Raw genomic sequence first — 12,295 nt, forward strand, 5'->3', positions numbered from 1 at the left:
AGTTAGTGTTTTTGAAAAAGCCTCAGTTTCAGACATACTGTTGGGATACTGAACATCTGTACTTAATACTCTGTTGTGATGTTTCTCCTCACTAAAGTTGAGCTCTAATAAACTGACAAAGATAACCAGGATCCAACCATCCTGTGGTTTTAATTTCTAAGAAAGCACAGAATTTATGAAATATACTTTTGCTCTAAATTTTTATCCAGTGGTAATCCAATTTTAGACACCCCCTCCTTCCACCCACAAGCTGGTTTCTGAAGAGAAGTTCTACCTTCTCTCTCAGACTTAAAACACCAGAATGATATTCCTACTAAACAGCTTAGAAGTCACTCAGTCCAAAAAATCTTACCTGAGGCTCTGCATCTGGACCCAAATCCCTCCCAAGTCTCTTGTGGCACCTATGTGCACCCCTGTCCCAGTGTTGTCAGTGTGAGCTACCCGTTTCCCAGCTGTCTCCTGCAATAAATCCCACATTTCTTTAGAGCAGGGATGAATCATCTTTGTATCCCCAGGGGCTAACACAGTCCTTGGCACATGACGGATACTCGATATATGAAGGATGAATAAATGAATGAAAGAAGGTAGTTATCAAAGATGAATGTTAAGGAAGAGGGGCTACAGCACTCTTGGTATCTTTTCCCTCCCATCCACTCTTGGGCCTCTCCACTCCCTCACTTATTGTAGCGATTGGAAGTAGACACTGGACGTGACTCGTCCCACCCCTTCCTCTCCTCTTTCCCTTAGGGAGACAGGTGCTGCCAGGAAGCACAGAGCCACCTGGACCTCCATCAGCTCTACACAGGAGGGCAGCCCCCTCCCATGGGAAGGCCTGCGGTGGTCCTGCACTGCCAGCGACTGGGTGGGTTTGTTTGTGTTTCAGCATTAGGAAGCACATTCGCCTGTAGCTAAAAAATACATTTCCTAATAGTAGAGGTTATAGTCTAGTCTTCCATCTGATTTTTTTTCTTGTATTTTATTTATCAATTAGTTCAGGAATTGGGGCATGGAAGAGGATTTGTTGTGCGGGGGTTCTTAAATCTCTTCCCAATGTGGACTGGTAGGCTTTGAGATTTTTAACTTGAGAGGCTTCTCTTATGCTATAAATTACCAGTTTCCCAGAATATCACTGTCTTAATAATAAAGTAGAAGATGGTCAGGTGATAATTGCTGTGAAACAACATATGACTGTGAATTCAGCAAACCCCAGAAAAGACCAAAAAGGCTAAGATTTATGATGATAAAAACCTTTCTATACCATCAGTAGGACCCTTTGTTTTGTCTACATTCCTAGAATTCTAGGATTCAAAAAGTAAGTTTCAAATTATTACGTAAATATCAAACTTTGGGTCCCCTTTCCTGATATTCTCTTTCCAAAAATCTCTAAACACTGTGCTAATGAACATGCAATCATAACCGGATCTGCCCAGACGCCCTCCACACTTCTTCCCATCGTGTTGAAAGAATGCTTGAGGCTGGGCACAAGAGGACCATGGGTATCTTTTTATACAAGGCATTAGATCCAATCCATGGAGTGGAGTCCAGGGAAGGGACCCAAAGGTATCAACCTGATTGAGGGATTGAGTAGCTTCTACATGTCCTACAGGAATATTTTTTCATTAGCCAAGCCTAGAGGCTTCCACTAGCTAAGAGTTTTGGCAGATAATAAAATGCTCCAATTTATTTGGTGGTAGTGCTTATCGTGGCTGATTTCACATAACCCTGCCAGCTAGGTATTATCACCCACGTTCTACAGATGAGGAAACTGGGGTTGGTAAAGAAATAGAGATAGCAGTGTGAAAGGTGAGGGTTTGAGTCCCTATCCTTTAGACTTCAACAGCTAGCTGCCCAGGGTATTTCCACTCGTCCACAGTGCCTCAGAAAAGCCCCATCCCCGTTACTGGAAAATGCAATACAGATGCATGAGACATTGATGGTGGAGGTAAGGATATGTCTACACAGAATAAAAAGAACATTAAACAAAGCTTTTTGAGGGTTCTGCCAATGTCCTGAACATACAGAGAGAAGATGAACAGAAAAGTGGTACCCAGAGGCATGTACAGAGCACAGTTTAAGCACATGGCTGCCGATGTGTAAGTCAACATCCCCAGTGACTAGATCTAAATAGAGTTTGGAGATGATTATTTCTCTGACTCCTTTGAAGATGTTACATGAATACACAATAAGCAGGACAGGCCTATGAGCTTCTGCTTCTCAGAAGCTTCTTTTCTAAGCTGAGCTTCCAAGATGCTTAGAGCAAGCCTAGTTTGCTTCCTATGTCACTGGACACTCAAGAGTTTTCTCCTTTGTTGAAAAGTGTTGAACCCCCTCTTACCAAGAGAGGTAAGCCTCCCCAGAATTGGCCCTAGACCCTCAATCTTTTTGCTATGAAACCAGAATCCATGCACAGGGCCACTCACTGCTACATGTGTTATCAAAGTGGATACGTACTAGAGAGCCCAAAGCTCATCCACGCCCAAGAGAGACCCTAGACATTTGGGATTCAGTGTCACCAAAATTAAATCCAATGAACACAGTGTCACAATGTCACAGTGTCACAAGAGGCTCATTTTTTCTCTTTGGCTCCTTCCGTCCTGTACTCGTGTCCCCAGTGCTGAGAAGTCTGAATCATCCTTCATCCTTCACTATATTCATCCAAGTGGTTGTCCAATCCCAAAGCTTATGTCGATAAGACATTTCTTCTTGTGCTCTCCTCCATTCAACTTCTATAACTGCTGCTCAAGTTCTTGATCTTAACACTTCTTTCGTGGTCTACGCTCATCTTTTCCTCAGTAGATTCCTTGCATTCAGCCTCACCTCCTTGAAGACCTCCTCTCCTTAGGGGCACTGTCACAGTTCCCATTCTTTCCTGTGCTTTGATCTCTCTGTAAAGCTTTAGAGAAGGTGGTCATCACACCCCCGTCAAGGTCAGGTAGTCCAACCATCACCTGGGAACTCTGCCTCCAGCTGTCACTCTTTTAGTCATTGTTTCAGGTACTAAGAAAAGCCAAATTTATGTGTTTAAGCTACTTCTATTCCCTGTCATCTTTAAAATATCAGGAGAGCTGTTCTCCCTCTAATTCATCAAGTAATGATTCCCATTATTCCAAAAGGTTTTGAAATCCTATACTGTCTGATCACATGTTCCCATACTTTTCAGAGACAAGCCAAGATTTCTTTTCTCTTTCCTTCCAGTTTCATCTTCCATCTCCTCCCTCTGCCAAGCCTAGCCATGCAGCTGCCATGGCTACTGGCTCTGACCTTCTGCCAGGCTCTTATTCTTCGCGAATGTTCAACGTACACACCTTTGAATTGGTTACTTTGATCTAAACTTTTTTTCTATTTGAGATGAGTTGCATTAACCTTGGTACCTCATCACATGCATTTCTCTTGGATTGTAAGTTACTGGAAGGCAGGGCTCTAAGAAGCATGAGGAACTCTTTCTAATAAGAATCCATAAAAGTAGATGCTGTTTGATGATCATGAGGATAGCATTCAAAGCCACTCAAATAATAGGCAAAATTTAATACTTCATATCTTGACTTCAGCCCTTGGCATGTAGTTACACCATTTCATCCACCCAAACACCCAGTCATTTCCACACCTGATGTGGTTGGTAGCACCCTAGAGTGCTGTTTGCTCTGACCTGGTCTTGGTTCTACAAACTCATGCTACAGCCATCGCTGGGGATCGTGCCTTTCACTGAAGCCTATGCAGTGAGGGGCCAGGCGTAGGTGTGCATTCACGTGTGCAGAGCACGACCGGCGACCGGCGCCGCATCTCAGCGATACTTACTTGGTGAGGTGGGGGACGCTGCGCCTCCTTCCGCTGACGTGGTCGGAGGCTTTGTGTCTGGCACCGGCAGAGGCACAGGCCTGGCCATCGGTGGTGGCGGCGGTGGTGGCAACATGGGGGTGGGGAGGAATGGGTTGTGCACTTTGCCTTGGCTACTCCCGTTGGGCTGCCAGGGTGGGAACCAAACAAAACACGCACAAGAGAAAGAAGACACAGATAGAACCATTAGCCGCTTCGGAAAACAAAAGATTCCTTAGGCACCTTTCACATAAATTACTAAGTATTCTAGCTACTTGAATTCTTCCGTAAGAGCATATGGATGAAGAGCTGTGGGTTGCTCTTAAGGCATTCCACAAAAGTACAGTCTTAGGCATACATGCTCAATGCACCCTAAGCTTACCTCTTGAACGACTCTGACCTTCTTTGCATCTGATTCTAGAAAATGACCTGCTAACTTTTGCTTGGTATGTTTTGATTCTGTATTAACTGTGACTTTTGTCATCATTCTCATGATTATTGAATATTGATTTAATATATAAGTGTTTTATAGATTGTGGAATTATTCCATCATGTCTATTTATACAGATATAACAAAGTTTCCTAAATATGCATTTGAGATTAAAAAAATATTTTATTTTCACTCTTCAAAGTTGATATTATATAACATTTAATAAATATGTTAAGTGAACATAAAAAATTTCTTTCACATATTGTATAACATCAGGCACAGAAACTTTAGAATTCAGCTGTCAAAATTCTGCTAAGGAAAAATATCACTTCTAATTTTGATTTAAATTATATAAGCATATGCCTTAGGAGTCATATTTATCTGGCTGCCTGATGTTAGAACAACCAAGTAACAGCTCTTTAACAAAAGAAAAGTTTCCTTCTGAAGAAAGCAATAAAATCCATTTATTTTTGAGTTTTTCGAAACAGTCCCGTGAAGGACCTGCCTTAAACCCTATAAAATTTTGATCAAAATGCAAAACTGGTCATTTGATAGTTATAGGGGATGATGTCAGGACTATTAAAAAAGAGTTAGAAATTTTAAAAGTCAGATGCTTGATGCTGGTGATCACTTCAGTTTTCCATGGCTTCCCAAGTGGCCTTTCTGCCTCTGGTCTTCAGTGACACTATTCAACCAACAATAACAGCTCCTACTTAGGCTCTAGTCCTGAATCAAAATTCAGTTGCTGGCCCAGGCTTTTAAGTTTAAGCTTAGTAATTCTGCAGAGGAAGTATCACTGCCTCATCAACATTCACTTATATATTTAGTATTGTTCCTCAAAGACAATCTCATCTGACAGTCAGAATGTTGTGCTTTCTTGCCAACAAACTTGCCTGTGTGTCATTTCTGAGTGGGCTAAAAGTCCACAAGTGAATGCTTTAGAATAAGCCAAGCAGATGAATACACAAGCAAAAAGAAAAAAGGGTCCATATTGATTTGTTGTCTAGACAGAAATGTATCTGCTAACACATCACCAGACATTAGTCAAGGCTGCCTGTTCTGTCTCAGATATGCAGAATCAGGTATTTCTTCGAGGGAAGAAAATCGGTGATAGGGTCGTGGGATATAATATTCTAAATTAGGCAGTAATAATTATGGCCCATCTGTGGCTTCATTACAGTTATTAGGAGAAAAGGAAAATCACATTTGGCTTTATGCTGGTCATTATTTCCAATTCATTGTTATTATTATTGGCCTTGGGATAGAGCTCTCCATTGCAAACATTTGGTTCTATATTTGAAATAAAATTTGTGATTTTAAAAAATCACTTTTACATTAGGAATATTGTTTCAAATTGTGATTTGGTTTATTTGAGAAAAAATGAAAACCTCCATTCGAAACTACTGAATACTATTTAGCTTTATACAAAGATAAGTGGGAAAGATATCTACTTGCAGAAATAACAAACTATAATAAACTACTTCTAGAATCTTGAGTTCAAGTACTGGTCAACTTGATGTAAAGTGTTAGAGGACTATTTTTTAAAAATATCAACTTAGCTGATCTGAAACATCTGTGCCCCCTCCTCCCCCTACCTCTCCCTACCACCCAAAATCATTATTTCAAACTATTTGGTCTTTCTATTTTGTTAACTGCGTGAGCCCTTGGGTTAGTATGCATGAGGTGGAATTATCTGCCCACAGACCTTAGAAGGTTACACAGTTCACCCTTGAGATGATTTATATCCATAAACTTGACAGTTGCGAAGTTAACACAAACACTGTTTTTAAACCCTGGCCAATCCCTCTTAGAGTAAGTTAACTTTCCCACAATCTAGAATAAATATGACATTTGCCTGCAGTCAGTCAACACAACATCAGAGCACAACGTCATATGGTCATAAGGTCTTCCCTTGTTATTTTTACGTTCGGTTAATATTTCTAAAAAATTGGAAAAAAAAAAAAAAAAGAAGTTTCCTTACATTGAGGAACCCCACCTGTCCAGCCTGCTGACCAGCATCAGGGCAGACAAGTTGGACAAACTCTTTCAGCGTCTCCTGAGGGTGATAGCGGATGGCTGGGTGGGAGAAGTAAGGCCCAGGCTGCTGGATGATGGGTGATGTTGGAAAATGAAGAGTTGATGGTGTCGCATGTGGACTTGCTGTAGGAAAAGAAAACATCAGAGTTAATAAGAGAAAGACTTGTTTTGCCACAGCTTTTAAACTGGATTCAACTTCCTTTTAAAATTTCTTCTCCTGCCCCAATTCCTAGTAACTGCTCGTGTGACAGCATTTAACCCTGGAGAGGTCTGATAGATTTTCTTCCTTAAAGCTCTAAGACAAACATGGAGGCTAGATGAGGGTAGAGTTTCAAGCTGTCTTTCTATTTTCAGTGGACATGAGTTATAAAGGCATTAATAATCCTTGGTGAAGCTGAAGATTATTCATTACCTTAAGAGCCTTTTTAATGAAGCAGGCAATAAAAAATGTATTTGGTAGATTAGACCTGATTTAACTGACATTACATATGACAAATTCTAGTTTGCACATACGGATCCCCTTTCATGCTGAGATTTCCATAGACAATAATTCATTGTTAAAGCTCTTATACTCCTTTCAAGGAAATTTCTAGGGACTAATTCAGGATGAAATTTTTTGAAGTCTGTAGTAAATGATCACTTAATGAACCCATGCAATCTGGGTGCCTCACTTTACATAGAAGGTTTATGTTGCCTTTTTTTGTGGCCATTTCAAAGCCAAACTCAGAAACGCATAGATGTTAGTTATAGCAGGGGAACCCACAGGCTGAGTAGGTAGGCAGTGACCCCTGCTAAATTGTTGGCCCTCTGCTCATACAAACTGATGAAAGGCTCAGACAACCATCATTCCCTTATATCTGAACCCTGCTGAGTTTCACTGATACAGGAAGAAGATTACATTAGATTTAAAAAACGTATGTGAGGTGCTTAATAATCTTTCCTGGGAAGATTTCTGCCCTTGAAGTGGAAGGGTGATTCGTGAAGCCTGCTGAAGGGTAAGAACAGCACATGGGAAGGGCTGAAGACACTCAAACCAAGTAACGCCAAGATGGCGGCTCTCACTCCCCAATGAGGGCCAGAAAAACAACTGCCAAGTAAAAGCAGATGAGAGTATTTATTTTTCCTTTACTTTTTGCAGTTTAAATCTTTAAACTCAAGAAGGCCCTGCAAAGAGAAAACAAAGGAATACCCAAATATTTGGAAAGTAAGACTTTCCTAATATTGAGGGTGACTCATAAAACGAAGAACAACTAAGTGAGACTGGCCACACTTTCTACCACCATCCCATCTGTCAAAAAAGGATGCATCTCTATTGATCCCCGGACACGGGATTTTTGTTCCCTACTGTAGCTGTAGGACTGGAGCATTTTCTGACTAATAATTAGAGTGGCTAGGACTCTGAGGTTCAGAATGGCATCTGTAGTTTTTAAAGAGTAGAAATAGGGGTTTGGAGTGGAAACAAGAGTCCAGTCCATACGTTGCAGATGACCTGATGGGATCCTTTCATTCATGCAACCTTTAACCTATCCAAAAATATTCCAAGGCTCCTACTATGGGCTTGGGATTCAACACTGAGACAGTACAAAGTTTTGTCTTCAATCACATAATTGAGGGCATCTTGAACATAACCCATTCGAACTAGAATTCTTGTCACCTTCCACCCCTCATACTGGCTCTTCTCTCTTCTCCATATTAGTAAATAGCTTTTCCATCCATTTAATGATTCACTGTCATATCCCTCGAACAGTGTCTGGCACTCAGTAAATATTTGTTGATGGTTCAATGAATGATTAAATATATGAGTGGTACAGAAATTAATAAAGTAACCATACAAATAAATGTAAACTTAAAAAAATATTTTTAACCTGGCAAACAGCCAGAGAGCTTGTAGAAAAACTGGTAAAACTTCGGGCTTCATACACTGAATGGTAAGTCTTGGAATCCATTACTGTCTGAGTTAAAATCTGCAGCTAAAAAGTTAAATGGCTCTGGTCATCTCTTACTTTGCAAATTGTGCTTTAAAGAACCCAAGGAATTTTTTCATCTAATATGGTATGGTCATCTTTGCTGGTAGCAAGAAGCTTTGACCCAGTGCCGTGCATTTGACCGAATAGTTTCTAGTTAGAGCTGGAATGTGGCATCTCCCAAATGAGGCTGGGAATGTACTGAGCACAACAAAATGATACACTCAACTTTTACAGCATGTCAAACACAAAGGTGGCAACTCCATTGTCAAGAGTCCCCAGGAAGCAGACCTTAATGATAAAGTGGCAATGCTTCAGGTGCTCAATGGAAAGTGATGAATGATTGTGAGATTATGAAATTGTGGTGGCCAGCAGAGAATGCTGCCCAAGGGAAAAAATTCACTTGAGCAAAGACTAGACAGATAAAAGTTAGAGAAACCTGACAGAGGAAATAATTCAACAGGACCGTGGAATCCCTCCCTTAATTGTTAATAAGCATCCTTGCCCTCCTGTTGTTACTGCTGTTGTTAAATATGTAAAAGAAAATCATTAACAACTTGAATGTAGACCTTAGTTTCTTTATTACATTTTACTAAAAACAATTTATTCACCTTTTTCCTGTGTCATAGAGTTTATTTTAACATAGACCTAAGAACACATGGTACTATATGGAGTTAATTCCACAATGGTTGATTTATAAGGATCAATTAATTCTTAATTAATACCAGGAAATCATTTAGCCTGTAGATTCACATTAGACAACTGCTGAGTCTGCACTGCAAAGGGTCATCCTTCACAAACCCTACTTTCTCATGCCTTGGACATTCTGGTTCAGCCATTAGCCCACTGTGGAACTGGATATAAATCATTCAAGATCCTGAGCTTTAATTTCTTCAAACAGAAAACAGTTGTGTTACAGACATCACAAAGTACTCTTAAATATTAGTAAATACCCACTATTTCTCTGGATAACCTGCTAGCAGCACTCTTTTCCTGAACAATGAGACTGCATTGGGTTCTTCCATTGCTCTAAAGCTCAGACTTAAGATTTCAGCCATGTCTAAATTTGGTTTTCCTCCTTCCCTATTTCTTGTTTTCTCCCTTTTATCTTGGATTAGATGTTTTCAGTGTGCCTAAGTTTTTGTCCAAGTAGTTGCAGATTATTTTAGAAAGCGTCACTGGGGTTAAATCAGTCAACAAATCATTCAATCAGCAAAATTCATTAAATGTATTTTGAGATGGTCAGCTCAGGCCCTAGAGAAGAGAAAATACCATTGTGAATCTGGCATGGTGCTAATGCAATGCAGAAAAAATGGTATGAGTCCAAATTTTTGACGCAGAAAAACATCTCTTATGGATGTGTGTGTGTGAGTAGTTGACACAATAAAAAATTAGAGCACATTATGTAAATGCATATTTAGATCCTTTAAAATGTGCATTATTTACTTGAGAGTCAATAAAGGCTTTTCTCAAGTGGTTACAGTTTATTGCAATGCATCCATCTGTATCCAGGCTGATGTTAATACAATTTTGTGTATTAAAAGGCACTACAAAATTGGCTGCTTCTGGGGTCTAATACCTTAGGCCAGGAGCAGCAGAAAGTGTCAGAAACACTCCATTCTGGATGGATCTCACTACTAGTTTAAACTTTAACCAGAGGCCAAACTAGTTTCGAACAACTGCTTGGGCTTTTCACAAAGAATACCAGTAGGATGGGAAGGAAGGAAATTTGATCAGGTTTCTTTGGCTGGAATGGCCCTGCCTACACGTTCTGAACAAAGTAGCCACAGTGAAAGAAGCAGAGACCCAGAATTTCCCAAAGCTGTAGGCTCAGTTATTTATTGCAAAATGATCATATTACTGGATACTTAAAAACAAGAAGCAGGTCAGTCAGGTTGGTTTACCTGTTTGCACACCACCCACCCACCACCCCACACAGTGGCCCCGATTATTTAAAGGACTCTCTTGGTTTTAGCTTGAAAGAGAAAACGTTTAAAATTCAATGTGATTGAGTATATATATTTTTAACTTAAAAAAATTCTTCCTTCTTTAAGGCAGAATTGATTAAGACTGGGGAAGGAGAAGGTCAAGGTCATTACTGTTGTATTGTGTATGTTGAGAGACTTTTTGTGGTCCAACAATTGATTCTCGATCTGAGAGTCCACTATAGGGAGGAGGCTTTATGGACACATTTCTAGCTCAAAGAAGAGAAATATGCTCTTCTATTTAGCCCTGACATTGCCTTAATTCCTTTATTTCTTGTCCATGAACCACTGCAGACTCTCACGGACTGGACAGAGACTTGGATTCTTTTCATGTTAGCTTTTGCTTTCCGGCACCAGCCCTTAGATCCTAGTCTCTCTTTTATAGGAGGCTCCAAAGATAAGCTTTCAAGAGAGCAGTGCAAACAATAAAATCTAATCCTCCTTCAGGTGCAGCATGCTCTTAAGACAGCGTTACACACAGCCTTCTTCCCTCACAGAATGAATGACCACTCCCAAGCCCTGGCACTTGCGAAACTTCAGTCTTACTGTTAATTGACACTGTCTGTGGCAACAGGTGAGATTCCAAAATGTTTGCTTCACTCTGTTAGCACCATTAGAAGAAAAAGCTACTCATCTGTCTTCAGTGGTAGGATGTTCAGACAAAAATAACCATTTCCATAAAGTACAAGGTGGCATTAAGAACTCCTGACTACTCGTATTTAAAAGTAAAGATTTTAATAAGGCAGAGCTCTAAAAGGAGCAGAAAGTGGAAGAAAAAAATTGTGCTTAAAAAAAAAAGCCTTCTATAAGGGCAAACGGAACCTGAGTTGTTTGGGTTGTCAACTACTATGCAGTTTGCTTCTTCAGAAATTCAAAACCACAATATATAACAACATGATAGCCTACCTAAAGCTGAGAAATCTATCTTAATGGTCCATGGCTATAATTTATAAATCATGCATGAGTCAGACCTGCCATTTATGAAAGCCTAGAAGTTTGGAGTTATGGGATTTATTTTAACAGAGACACAAGGAACGAGGAATTGGCAATGGTTTTCAAGCCTTTGGGAGGTGGAACCTTTTCTAAATAACAAACCTGTGACTCAAGCCAAGGTTTTCAAAACATATAGTACGCATCTTTAACATCACTGAGAGGCATGCAAAAGAACCTGGGTATGTCAAATAAGAGAAATATATGACATCACATGACTTGCAAAACACCAGTATTTTTATATTATTGCTACCAAACAAAGTAACTTGCTGTTACAGTAGATTTCCAAGATAACTGATATATTCTATTCCATATGAGTTAAGGTAGAGGTTCAGGGTAGAGATCAAATTCCAATACCTTTTGGTCTGTTTTTAACCAAAAAAAAAAAAAAAAAAAATAGAGAGAGGGGTGAGGGGCAGGCCAAGGTCTTTTAAAATTTTAATTTAGATCAATTTTAGCTCTTGAAAGACTTTTCTTGCTCAAATGCCCTGGTTTATAGTCTAGACCAGGGGTTGGCAAACATTTTCTGTAAAGGCCATAGAGGACAGAGTTTAGGCTTCGAAGGCCTCATGGTTTTTGCTGCAATTACTTGACTCTGCCACTAAACGCAGGAGCAGCCATAGATATTACATAAACAAATCAGTGTAGCCATGTTCCAATACAATTTTATCTTAAAAAACAGGAAGAGGGCTAGATTTGACTGGTGGGCCACAGTTTGATGGCCCCTGGTATAGACCCACATAATTCCTGTTCACCCTCCAAACACCTGCAACGCTCTGCTTGTGAGTTGTGCACCAGACAATCACCGTTCCTTCCACCTCTTCCCTACCAAACTGCATCCTTGTCCCAGCTGCCCTTTCTGCTAGAGCCTCACCTTTTTTGAAGGCTTCCAAAGCAACCTGCTTGCCATCTGTATCTCCACGAACTATCCACTGTCACTCTTTGATTGTCCCTTTTCACCATTATTTAACATGCCTTGTGTATGTGCTGGTTTCCCACATCCATGTGTATATCATGTCAAATTAAACATATGAGTCAGAAAAGTAGTAGATAACCGACAAGGACCTACTGTGTAG

The 12,295-nt window shown here is 40.1% G+C and overlaps 1 protein-coding gene across 7 annotated transcripts in view; it reads right to left on the reverse strand.

Annotated features, from left to right (window-relative positions):
- The window catches only part of NFIA (nuclear factor I A), a 401,445-nt gene that overhangs the window by 58,989 nt on the left and 330,161 nt on the right, over positions 1-12,295 (reverse strand). For all 7 annotated transcript variants that reach the window (XM_073789111.1, XM_073789101.1, XM_073789092.1 and 4 more), the window contains 2 exons: positions 6,225-6,403; positions 3,796-3,961 (listed from right to left, as the gene is read on the reverse strand). In XM_073789111.1, coding sequence (XP_073645212.1) covers positions 3,796-3,961; positions 6,225-6,403 — 345 coding nt within the window. The remainder of the gene's footprint in view (positions 1-3,795; positions 3,962-6,224; positions 6,404-12,295) is intronic.

Source organism: Tursiops truncatus, chromosome 1 (genome assembly GCF_011762595.2).
Source record: "Tursiops truncatus isolate mTurTru1 chromosome 1, mTurTru1.mat.Y, whole genome shotgun sequence".
Classification (NCBI taxonomy): domain Eukaryota; kingdom Metazoa; phylum Chordata; class Mammalia; order Artiodactyla; family Delphinidae; genus Tursiops; species Tursiops truncatus.